Below are 12,809 nucleotides of genomic sequence, written 5' to 3' on the forward strand. Positions count from 1 at the left end.
AAATAGGTTGAAAAGGTGTTGTCAACCAAAGGGCACTCACAGGAGGAAAAGGAACTACTGGTACACTCCCGGAATCACTGCTTCAGGCACAGGTGGGCAGTTTTCTGAATAATACATTTTGGGCCAGATTGTAGATTCTAGGCCCAAGGACATTTGTAATTTGTTAGGGTGGGACTAACGAATTATTTGCCATGTCTGGATTTGTCCTTGGGATCGCTATGCTTAGGCTCAAAATCAAAAACAGTCCAGAACACAAATAAGTCATCTTCATGGAATTTGGCATCTAGAAAGCGTCTTAGGGATCCTTGAGCCAATGCAAAAGAACCCTCTCAGAGTTTCCCAGACGGGACTGGACTGTTCAGCGTTTATTTGACCCTTCTAGGGAGCCTGCCTATTCCATTTTCAGATAATAATAATAGCCACTGCCCTCAGGGCCTGCTTAATGACAGGCATTGTGCTGAGAACATTCCTTCTCATTTATCTCATTTAATCCTCCACAACTATCCTCTAGGATAGCTGTTAGTGTCCTCATCTACAAGTGTGGGAACTGAGACTTAGAGTGGTTGAGTAACTTGCCCGAGGTGCCTTGGCAGGTGAGTGATGGAGCAGGAAGAGGACACAGGTCTGTTATGCCCTGAAGCCCTCCAAATCCCATGAAACTCCATTGCTGCCAAGCCCTGTGCATTCTTCTCAAGATTAGATTTAAGCCCTCTATGCAAATTCTGCCTGCCCGGCCTACATCACATATATTTAAAGCCTTTTGCACCTGCCAAGCTTTCAAATGTTTATTTCATGACCTTTTTTTTTTTGAGAAGGAGTCTCACTCTCGCCCAGGCTGGAGTGCAGTGGCACAATCTCAGCTCACTGCAACCTCTGCTTCCTAGGTTCAAGCAATTCTCATGCCTCGGCCTCCTGAGTAGCTGGGATTACAGGCACGTGCCACCACACCCAGCTAATTTTTGTATTTTTTGTAGAGACAGGGTTTCGCCATGTTGGCCAGGCTAGTCTCAAACTCCTGACCACAGGTAATCCACCTGCCTCGGTCTCCCAAAGTGCTGGGATTACAGGCGTGAGCCACCACACCCGGCCTTAATGACCTTTTTCATGAGCCTCTCAAGTCTACTGCCCTGCGTCTTCAGTTGTTCTTTATATGGTACAATTTCTCATACCCTTCCTGTCCAGCTCACTCACTCCCTCAAGAGTAAAGCACCTACACAGACAGTGTCCTGATGTTTTCTTTCTTTTTTTTTTTTTTTGAGATAGAGTTTCACTCTTGTCGCCCAGGCTGGAGTGCAGTGGCGCGATCTCGGCTCGCTGCTACCTCCACCCCCTGGGTTCCAGCGATTCTCCTGCCTCTGCCTCCCAAGTAGCTGGGATTACAGGTGCCTGCCACCAGGCCCAGGTAATTTTTGTATCTTTAGTAGAGATGGGGTTTCACCACATTGGCCAGGCTGGTCTCCAACTCCTGACCTCAGGCGATCCATCTGCCTCAGCCTCCCAAAGTGCTGGGATTATAGGCGTGAACCACTGTGCCTGGCTGTTTTTTTTTGGGGGGTTTTTTTTTTAAGACAGTCTCTTTGTCGCCTAGGCTGGAGTGCAGTGGTGGTGCAGTCTCTCAGCTCACTGTAAGCTCCACCTCCCAGGCTCAAGTGATCTCTCCCACCTCAGCCTCCCAAATAGCTGGGACTATAGGCTGAGGCAGGAGAATTGCCTGAACCCAGGAGGTGGAGGTTGCAGTGAGCAGAGATCACGCCACTGCACTCCTGCCTGGATGACAGAGTGAAGTGAGACTCCATCTCAAAAAAAAAAAAAAAAAAGTCATCTGCACTTTGACCGAGCAATTCCACTCACATGCATTTTATCCTACACTTGTAACACATGAAAATGACACATGTACAGAATGATCTATTGCAGTCGTTATTGGTAACAGGAGATTAGAACCACCCTAGTTTTTTTTAACCCAGCTAAAGAAATTATGGTGCTGTCCGATAATGACACACTAAAGCTATAAAAAAAGTAAAGTCCTCTGTGTACTGATATGGAAAGATTTTCAAGATGACAGATACTCAGCGAAATAAGCAGGTTGAGAACTGCATGTAAAATATGTTAAATTTTTTTGTAAAAAGAGAGAAAAATAATTTATATTTGGTACCTGTTTTCATGTGTAGAAACATGTTTTGGAAATGAACTTAAACAGAGGACACTATATTAGTGTATAGGGGAGGGGGATGGGAAGGTGGAGGACAAGGAGACAAGTATATGCCTTTTAATACTTTCTAGGTTTTCTTTTTTTTTTTTTTTTTTTTTTTTTTTTTTTTTTTTTTTTTTTTTTTTTTTTGAGACAGAGTCTCTCTATCGCCCAGGCTGGAGTGCAGTGGCACAATCTCGACTCACTGCAGCCTCTGCCTCCCGGGTTCAAGCCATTCTCATGCCTCAGCTTCCTGAGTAGCTGGGATTATAGGCATGAGCCACCACACCCAGCTATTTTTTGCATTTTTAGTTGAGATGGGAGTTTACCGTGTTGGCCAGGCTAGTCTCAAACTCTTGACCTCAGGTGATCCACCCCACTCGGCCTCCCAAAGTGCTGGGATTACAGGTGTGAGCCACCACACCTGGCCTACTTTCTAGGTTTTAAACCAAGTGAAGATATTGCCCATTCAAAAAAAATTCAGCATTAAAGTGCATATACTGTTTTGTAGCCTTTTTTCCATTTATTCCACTTAATATTAGATTTTAAATCTCTTTGTGTATCGAATATTCATTTACAGTATCATTTTTTAAATGGCCAAATAATATTCTGTTGTCTGTCTAATTTTGTTTAACCCCCCTTGTGGCTGTCTTCAAATTCTTGTTACCACAAACCGTGATAATGATGAGGTGACCATCCCGAAACATACTTCTTTGTGTCCGTCTTCAGTTATTTCCCTAGGATATATTACTAAATGTAGAATTTTGGTAACCTGTTGTCATCAAATTGCCACTAGAAAGTTGCACAGTTGGCCAGGCACAGCAGCTCACGCCTATAATCCCAACACTTTGAGAGGCTGAGGTGGGAAGAATGCTTGAGCCCAGGAGTTTGAAACCAGCCTGGACAATGTGGCAAAACCCCATCTCTACAAAAAAAAAAAATTAGTTGGGTGTGGTAGCACGTGCCTGCTGTCCCAGCTACTCCGGAGGCTTAACGCAGGGTTATCACTTGAGCCTGGGAGTTCCAGGCTGCAGGGAGCCATCATGCCATTCAACAGCATGGACGACTGAGCAAGACCCTGTCTCCAAAAAAAAAAAGAAAGTTGTGAAGTTTACAGTCTCACCAAGCAGCACTTGAGAGGCCTTTTTTCTTTTAATGTTTAATGCAGGCCTGTTCTTTCTTTCTTTCCTTTTCCTTTTTTCTTTTCTTTTCTCTTCTTTTCTTTCTTTTCTGCTTCTCTGGAGATAATGCTAGAATACAGAAAAATTACACCTTCAAGATTGGGGCCAGGCCTGTAATCCCAGCACTTTAGGAGGCCAAGGTGGGTGGATTACTTGAGGTCAAGAGTTCGAGACTAGCCTGGCCAACACGGTGGAAACCCCATCTCTACTAAAAATACAAAAATTAGCTGGGTGTGGTGGCAGGTGCCTGTAATCCCAGCTACTCGGGAGGCTGAGGCAGGAGATTCACTTGAACCTGCGAGGTGGAGGATGCAGTGAGCCAAGATCACAACGGTGAGCCAAGATTGTGCCACTGCACTCTAACCTGGGTGACAGAGTGAGGCTCCATCTCGAAAAAAAAAAAAAAAAGATTGGTTCCACAACATTGTGAATGTACTTAACACTACTTAACTGTAAGATTAAAAATGGTTAACGTGGTAAATTTTATGTTCTGTGTATCTTACCACAATTAATAATAAAACATAAAATTGTACCTTTAAGGCCAGGTGCAGTGGCTCATGCCTGTAATCCCAGCACTTTGCGAGGCCAAGGCAGCCTGATCACTTGAGGCCAGGAATTTGAGACCAGCTTGGCTAACATGGCAAAACCCTGTCTCTACTAAAAACAAAAATTAGCCAGGTGTGGTGATGCATGCCTGTAATCCCAGCTACTCAGGAGGCTGAGCCACGAGAATCGCTTGAACCCAGGAGGCGGAGGTTGCAATGAGCTGAGATTGCACCACTGCACTCCAGCCTGGGCAACAGGCAAGACTCTATCTCAAAAAAAATAAAAAATAAAAAGTACGTTTGAGCTAACCCTAACCCCTTAGAGATTTTATAAGCTTCAGCACTTTAACAAGCACTAAGTTCTCTATTCGTCTTTTGAAGGAATGTTTATCCATTACACAAATCTAACCTGATATTTTCCTGTGATATTTTATGACTATAAGCAAAGCATTATCTAATTGTATTTGTAATAGTACTCAAAGGTGTGTGGTGACCCATTTTCGCTGCCTGCCCAGGCCGTGTGCATCCCTCCCCAACCCCAAACAGCCATTCTTAGAGTATCGTCTGCATTTACAAGGGTGTGTTTCCTATGTGTCTCCCTGGCTAAATCAGGTGTCTTTTCTGTGTTTGTTGTTGTTATGCCACAATAGTTGATTCTCTGTTTGAATTCTAGGACAGCTGTGGGAAGAGGCCGAGCGTGGCTTTATCTTGCACTCATGCAAAAGAAACTGGCAGATTATCTGAAAGTGCTTATAGACAATAAACATCTCTTAAGGTATTTCATCAACCATGTTTGCTTATCTTTTGCTTGGTAAATAATTAGAACATAGGCTCGGTGCGGTGGCTCACACCTGTAATCCCAGCACTTTGGGAGGCCAAGATCAGGTGGATTGCTTGAGGTCCGGAGTTCAAGACCAGCCTGGCCAACATGGTGTCGTATTTTTAGTAGAGACTAAAAATACGAAAATTAGCCAGGTGTGGTGGCAGGTGCCTGTAATCCCAGCTACTCAGAAGGCTGAGGCAGGAGAATCGCTCGAACCCGCGAGGCGGAGGTTGCAGTGAGCCGAGATCACGCCACTGCACTCCAGCCTGGGCGACAGAGTGAGACTCCTTCTCAAAAAAATAATAATTAGAACATAGTTCTGTAGATCATTTTGAATTAAAATAAGTGTATCAGCCAGGTGTGGTGGCTCATGCCTGTAATCCCAGCACTTTGGGAGGCCAAGGCAGGCTGATCACTTGAGGTCAGAAGTTCAAAAACAACCTGGACAACATGGTAAAACCCCATCTCTGCTAAAAATACTAAATTAGCTGGGCATGGTGGCATATGCCTATAATCCCAGCTACTCAGGACGCTGAGGCAGGAGGATTGCTTGAACCCAGGAAAGCAGAGGTTGCAGTGAGCCAAGATCACACCACTGTACCTCCAGCCTGGGCAACAGAGCAAGACTCTGTCTCAAAATAAAAAATAAAAAAATAAGTATATAATATTTACAGAAATTTATGACTGGTTCATTTTTGATACTTATAAGTAAGCAATAATCATTATAAAAGGAATGTTCTCTAGACTGTGATGATTTACGAGGAAGGACTCTTTCCAGAGTTAAAGCTTTCTTGTAATTGAGAAATAGATATATTTTACAGCATAGCCTAAAACCCAAGCCTTTCAGTGTTTTCAAGTCATGGCTCATTATTGAACATATCTTTACACGACAAATACTGATTTACAATATTTCACATACTCTGAGTAGTTACACTGAGTAACTTTGAGTTACAGATTTTCTTCTAATGAACAAATTATTTTTCAATTTTTTATTTATAATCGATACAAAATTATACATATTTATGGGATACTATGCATGTATACACTATGTAATGATGAAATCAGGGTAATTACCATATCCCTCACTTTACTAATGAACTAATTCTTAAGAGAAAAGTCTTATGCACACACACACAGTGGCCTGGATGCCACTGGATTTGGTACATTAGCAAGTCATTGCTGACCAGAGCAATATCAGGCAGGGGATGGACCACCCCCTGCAAATGGCCGCGATAACTGGGCAATAAGGAAGTAAAGCAACAGATGTTGCTCCGTGGGACGCAAGAAGGAGGAGTGTTATTCTTGGATGTGGGATCCCATTTCCTGTTTATATGAGCATAAGTGGAGAAGTAATTCATATCAACACAGAACAGGAGCCAGTGGAGACACAGGAGGGGAGAGTGACAGGAGTCGAGGGGAGAGTGACAGGAGTCAAGAGGAGATGAGGAGAACTGGGGTCCAGGGTCTGCATGGAGGAGTTAACTTTAGACAGGAGGAGAGGCGAGCCCATTCTGAGCCACAGGAAGAGAGGAGAGGACAGGGGAGAAAAAGCAGCCGTTGAAGCAGTGAAGAGAAATGAAAGGGAGGGAGGAAATCCACAGCAGTATCTTCTGGCTCCAGGGCACAGGTGAAAAGGCAGCTCAGGGTGGGGAAGGAGTGGGGATGGTGAAGCTGTTTCTGAGCATCGCCCTGTCCTGTCCATCTCTTTCAGCGAGTTCTATGAGCCTGAGGCTTTAATGATGGAGGAAGAAGGGATGGTGATCGTTGGTCTGCTGGTGGGGCTCAGTGTTCTCGATGCCAATCTCTGCTTGAAAGGAGAAGACTTGGATTCTCAGGTAAAATGGAATTTTGGCTCTAGATGAACACTTTGGTTAGTCCAGGGACTTTACATAGGATCTGCAAACAGGTACTGAACCCAAAGAAGGGCAAATGGCAAAGAGCCCACTGGTAGAGGACCGGCCAGGGGCAGGTGGGGATGCAGCTGGGGAAGGTCTCGGAAGGGTGAAGAAGTTGCATAGCCAGAGGTACACACGGAAAGCTTGGCAGGTTTGGGAACAGGCAGACAGCTCTCCATGGCTGGAGTAGAGGATGCTCTGTGGGCGAAGTGAAAGTGGAGGCTGGGCCTGATTGTTAGGCCATTGGTGCTATGCTGAAGGGTGTAGCTTTTTTGTTTTTTTTTTTTTTTTTGAGACGGAGTGTCGCTCTGTCGCCCAGGCTGGAGTGCAGTGGCGCGATCTCGGCTCCCTGCAACCTCCGCCTCCCGGGTTCACGCCATTCTCCTGCCTCAGCCTCCCGAGTAGCTGGGACCACAGGTGCCCGCCACCACGCCCAGCTAATTTTTTGTATTTTTAATAGAGACGGGGTTTCACCGTGTTAGCCAGGATGGTTTTGATCTCCTGACCTCGTGATCCGCCCGCCTCAGCCTCCCAAAGTGCTGGGATTACAGGCGTGAGCCACTGCGCCCGGCCTGTATTTTTTTTTTTAGTAGAGATGGTGTTTCACCATGTTAGCCAGGATGGTCTCAATCTCCTGACCTCGTGATCCACCCGCCTCGGCCTCCCAAAGTGCTGGGATTACAGGTGTGAGCCACTGTGCCTTGCCTGAAGGGTACAGCTTTTATCCCCTTTTATCCTGAGCTTTGGGGAGCTGTTGGAGGTTTTAAACGTACACTGAAATGATCATGCCTGGGTTTGAGAAAGCTCAATCTAGCAGCCATTCAGGTTATGAGTTGGAAGTGGCCAAGAATAGATACAGCAAAAGCCTTCAGGAGACTAGTCTAGAAGTCCCGCAAGGCTGGATGGGGAGTAGGAAGATAGAGTCAGGAGAGATTTGGGAAGTCAGGTTGATAAAATGGCACAAAGGAGAGTAACCAGTAAGGTGTAGAGTGCTCTGTGGGAAGGACAGCCCTTTTGGGATGGGAGCTGGTGACCAGAGCCAAGGCCTAAACTCCTGGTGGCAGGGACTGTAAATGTGTGAGGGGAATAGGTACCCTAACCCATTCCTCACTTCCACCCCCTCTTCGGGGCATCCGCAGCTGTGGCTGGGCCACTGCCCAGAAAAAAGAGATTATTTTACACCACCTAGCAAAATTCCCAGCCTTTTTCCTGCATTGTGTTTGGTGAATCTAAAGATTCCCTGATCCCTCCATGTGCAGGTCAGTGTTTTTTTGTAACCTCTCCTCCCTTTAAAAAAAAAAAAAAGTTCGATTGTCTTTGCATGTTGAAAAATATCTTTTTTTGAATTCAGAGAAGTATTTTTGAAGAGACATTAAACATCACACATATTCTCATTACTCTTAGACCGATAATTCAGTGTTACATTCTGGTATACACCCTTCCAGCAGATGAATAAAGGTGTGTGCATGCATGTGTGTGTGTATATGTTTGTGTATTTTAGAGTGAGATGTTTGAAGCGTTTCTTTTTTTATGAAACCAAACTATGATTATTTTAAGCACACCATTTTGTAATTTTTAAAAATTTAACAGTATGTTCCACACAGTTCTCAATAACGAGAGATATAAACCATTTAAAATGACTATGTAGTATTTCATTTTTTAACATACCATTATGTAACCAGTACCTTATTAATTTAGATTGTTTCCATATTGTGACAATACTGTTGCTGGGCACATGGCTCACGCCTGTAATTCCAACACTTTGGGAGGCCAAGGTAGGAGGATCACTGGAGCCCAGGAATTTGAGACCAGCCCGGGCAACATAGTGAGACCTTGTCTCTACCAAAAATTTAAAAAAAATTAGCCGAGCATGGTGGCATGCTGTCTGTCATCCCAGCTACTCTGGAGGCTGAGGTGGGAGGATTGCTTGAGCCTGGGAGATCAAGGCTGCAGTGAGCTCTAATCATGCCACTGCATTGCACTCCAGTCTGGGCAACAGAGTCAGACTCTGTCTGGAAAAAAAAAAAAAAAAAACACCAATATTATAGACATCCTTGAAGTTCTCTGTACTGTTGTCCGTGTATTTCCTTAGGATAAATTTGGGGTTGTTGTGTCAAAGTATACAGGCTACATTTTGCTAGATAACGTAAAACGGACCTCCAGAAAGGTCTTCATTATATACACCCACCAGCAGTGTGGGAGAGAACACATTTCCTCCTGACACTGGATGTGATGAGCATTCTCAGTCTTTTTCAGCCTCATGGACAAAACAACTCATTATCTCAAATTTACAAGTATTTTCCTGTTTTATTTGCCATTGGTGGTTCAGCATTTGTGATTATCTTTTCATATTCTTTGTCCATTTTTGAGTTTTCTTTCTCTACTTCTTTATTAAAGACTAAGCACATTGACCCTTTTTCAGAATTATTTGTTATAAATTTTTTTTCTGGTTTCTCAGTGGTGGTTTGCCCTGTAAGTTTTTTATTTTTAGTTTTTGGCAACCAGATTTAGCAGATGTTTCCTTTATACCTTCTAAGGTATTGTGCTTTGAAGGTCCTTCCCTATCTAAAAATTACCCTAACTTTTAATATCAAATGTGGGGAGCTGGAACCTGGGTCCACGCGTCTGGTTGTCCGTCTGTCCAGCCTTTACCGCCACAGCTTTCAGTCATGGCTTCCAGTCAGTCGCAGCTCGGAAAGCCAGCCCCTGACTTCAAGGCCATCGCCCTGGTGGATGGCGCCTTCCAGGAGGTGAAGCTGTGGGCTACAAAGGGAAGTACGTCATCCTCTTTTTCTACCCTCTGGACTTCACTTTTCTGTGGCCCATGGAGAACGTCGCATTCAGCGACCATGCCGAGGATTTCCGCAAGCTGGGCTGCGAAGTGCTGGGTGTCTGGGTGGACTTAGTTCACCCACCTGGCTTGGATCAACAACCCCCAGAAGTAGGGAGGCTTAGGCTCCCGAGCATCCCCCACCCGTTGATGTGACGGGAAGCTTGTCTGAGGATTACCGTGTGCTGAAAACCAATGAGGGCATTGCCTACCCTGCCTCTTTATCATCGATGGCAAGGGTGACTTTTGCCAGATCACTGTTAATGATTTGCCTCTGGGGTGCTCCATGGATGAGGCTCTGCAGCTGGTCCAGGCATTCCAGTACGCAGATGAGCACGGGGAAGTTTGTCCCACTGGCTGGAAGCCTGGTAGCGACAATGAAGCCCAATGTGGATGACAAGGAATACTTCTTCAAACACAACTAGGCTGGCCGATGGATAGTGAGCTTGTGCCCCTACTGGGTACCCTGTGCTGACCCAGGAAAGGCCAGACCTGCCCCTCCAATCTCCACAGTCTGGGACCCTGGAGGGCCAGGCCAAGACCTTCTGCTTCTACCTGGGTAATTTTTTACACACTTTATGTGTAAAAAATGTGTAAATTTTACACATTTTTGCCATTTGTTTTGGCATAGTGTGAAGTAGGAATCTAAATTTCTTTTACAAATAGTTAACCAGTTTTTGCAATATCATCATGTAATATATTTTTTCTACTAATTTGAAATTCCACTTTTATCATATGTGAAATATCCATAATATGCATTGGTTTATTTCTGGACTCTTCTGTTGTAAATCTGAATCTGTGTTCCTATGCCAGTGACACATTCTTTTAATGACTGGAGCCAGATAGTATATTCTAGACTCTGGTAGTTAAGCGCCTGCCTACTCTGCTGTACTTCTGTTTCAAATATTTCTGGGCCATCCATTCTGCCAGATGAACTTGAACATCATTTTGTCAAATTCCAGAATAAAAACGCCATTGGGATTTTAATTAATTAATAGACATGAGTGAGCAATCTGGTCTAGTGCTATCTTGAATGGCAGTGCCTATGGTGTGTTCTTCAAACACACTATAGTATACATAATCATATACATAATAGTATACATAAAGTATACATGTTTGCTGCTGATGTCTGAGGGATGCTGTTTCTCACGTTTAGAGAGTGCTTTCCACTCCAGTTTACCTTGTGTTTTGTTGTTGTTGTCGTTTTGTTTTTTTCTTTTTTTTGAGATGGAGTCTTACTCTGTCGCCCAGGTTGAAGTGCAGTGGCATAATCTCCACTCACTGCAACCTCCACCTCCTGGGTTCAAGTGATTCTCCTGCCTCAGCCTCCTGAGTAGTTGGGATTACAGGTGCCTGCCACCATGCCCGGCTAAGTTTTTGTATTTTTAGTAGAGATGGGGTTTCACTATGTTGGCCAGGCTGGTCTTGAACTCCTGACATCGTGATCTGCCCACTTTGGCCTCCCAAAGTGCTGGGATTACAGGCGTGAGCCACCGTGCCCAGCCTACTTTGTGATTTTTTAAGAGATGAACGTTGAATGTTGTCAGATACTTTTTTTGGATCTATCAACATGTCAACCTGCTTTTAACCCATAAATATAATTGAACTAATTCATAGGTTTCTTATTGAATACTATCCCTGAATTTCTAAAATAATCCCTACCTGATCATTGTAAACCCTGGATTTGATATGTTTACTGTTTGGAATTTTTGTGTCTCTGCTTGTAAGTGAAACTATTCTGAATTTTCTATACTGCCTTTGCCACCTTTCCGTGTCAGAATTGTATTAGCCTCATAAACTGGAAGGCCGGGCGTGGTGGCTCACACTCCCAGCATTTTGGGAGGCCGAAGTGGGCAGATCATGAGGTCAGGAGGTTGAGACCGCCCTGACCAACATGGTGAAACCCCGTCTCTACCAAAAATACAACAATTAGCTGGGCGTGGTGGTGTGTGCCTGTAATCCCGGTTACCCAGGAGGCTGAGGCAGGAGAATCGCTGGAACCTGGGAGGCAGAGGCTGCAGTGAGCTGAGACCGTGCCACTGCACTCCACTCTGAGCAACAGAGCAAAACTCCGTCTCAAAAAAAATAAACATAAAAATAAAATAAACTGGAAAATAGCCTTCCTTTTCTTGTTTTCTACCGCAGCTTATTAGATCAGGAATTATTTTTTCTGTGCAGGCTTGCTAGAACTTACTGGTATGACCACTTCACCCTTATGCCTTTTTTGGTCTTTGTTCTTTGACCACTTTAACTTTTAGCATAGTTTTGATCAATTTATTGGTTTCCTAAGTCTTAAGACAATTTTTAAAGTCATTTATAATTTTTTTAGAAACCATTTCATTCAGCTCTACTAAGCTAGAGTTGTATGAAAGTATTCTCTTACAGCTTTTGAAAAATCTCACTGTTCTCATTTATAATGTGTATTTGCTAAATATTGATCACACTTAGTAGAAATTTGTCTACTTGGTTGAACTTTGACAAACCAGCTGTCTTATTTATCAATTCTACTTTGGGAGTAGGGCTTTATTTGCTTTCTAATCCATTGATTTTTGCTTTGGGTATTAATTCTTTCTCATCTTTCTGTTGGTTTTTTCTGGCTGTATTTTTTTGTGATTTGGTTTTTTATTATAAAAGAAATGCTTGCTTGTTGAAAAAAGTTAGGCAATACCAAAGTATGTAATGTGAAAAGAGAAGTTGAACCTCCTCTTCTCACCCCACCCCCCGCCCCAGCCACAGTCCTCCTCCCTTTCCCACAGGTGATGGTAAAGATTCTGGGGAAAATTTTTCTAGAAGCTTTTCTACTTTTTCTATACATTTATGTTCACGTAGGTTTTGTTTTAAATTAAATATTTTCTGGTCCTCTATTACTGTGTAACAAGTCAGCAACAGCACTTAAACAATAACAATCACTGTATCTTTCACAGCTGGGGGCTAACTGGGTTCAGCTAGTCGGTTCTTGTTCAAGAGCGCACGTGCTTACAGTCAGGTGATGGCTGGGGCTGAAATCACCTGAAGACTTGCTCTCTCCCGCGTCTGTCTGCTGTGCTGAGAAGACCAAGGAACTGGGGGCTGGAATGGCAGGGGTTTCTTGGACATCTCTATGTTTACATGGTCTCCAGCATTGTGGCTTCAGGGAAGTCAAGACTTTTTACATGAAAGCTCAGAACTTCAAACGCATATGCCTCAAGAGAAAGAGCTGGGTGGAAGCTGTATTGCCCTTTTTAACTAGCTGCAGAAGTCACACGGCATCATTTCTACTGCATTTTACTCATCGAGACAGGCACTAAGACCCCCCAGAGTTGAAGGTTGGAAATATGGATTCCTTTTGGTAGGTGTGTCAGAGAGGT

The 12,809-nt window shown here is 43.9% G+C and overlaps 1 protein-coding gene and 1 pseudogene across 3 annotated transcripts in view; both read left to right on the forward strand.

Annotated features, from left to right (window-relative positions):
* RUFY1 (RUN and FYVE domain containing 1) overlaps positions 1–12,809 on the forward strand; it is a 61,552-nt gene that overhangs the window by 12,262 nt on the left and 36,481 nt on the right. For all 3 annotated transcript variants that reach the window (XM_063604336.1, XM_034961170.2, XM_034961173.3), the window contains exons 4-5: positions 4,588–4,689; positions 6,449–6,572. In XM_063604336.1, the coding sequence (XP_063460406.1) occupies positions 4,588–4,689; positions 6,449–6,572 (226 nt within the window). The remainder of the gene's footprint in view (positions 1–4,587; positions 4,690–6,448; positions 6,573–12,809) is intronic.
* On the forward strand, positions 6,613–10,455 carry LOC117980451 (peroxiredoxin-2-like; annotated as a pseudogene).

The sequence above is a fragment of the Pan paniscus genome, chromosome 4 (genome assembly GCF_029289425.2).
Source record: "Pan paniscus chromosome 4, NHGRI_mPanPan1-v2.0_pri, whole genome shotgun sequence".
NCBI lineage: Eukaryota > Metazoa > Chordata > Mammalia > Primates > Hominidae > Pan > Pan paniscus.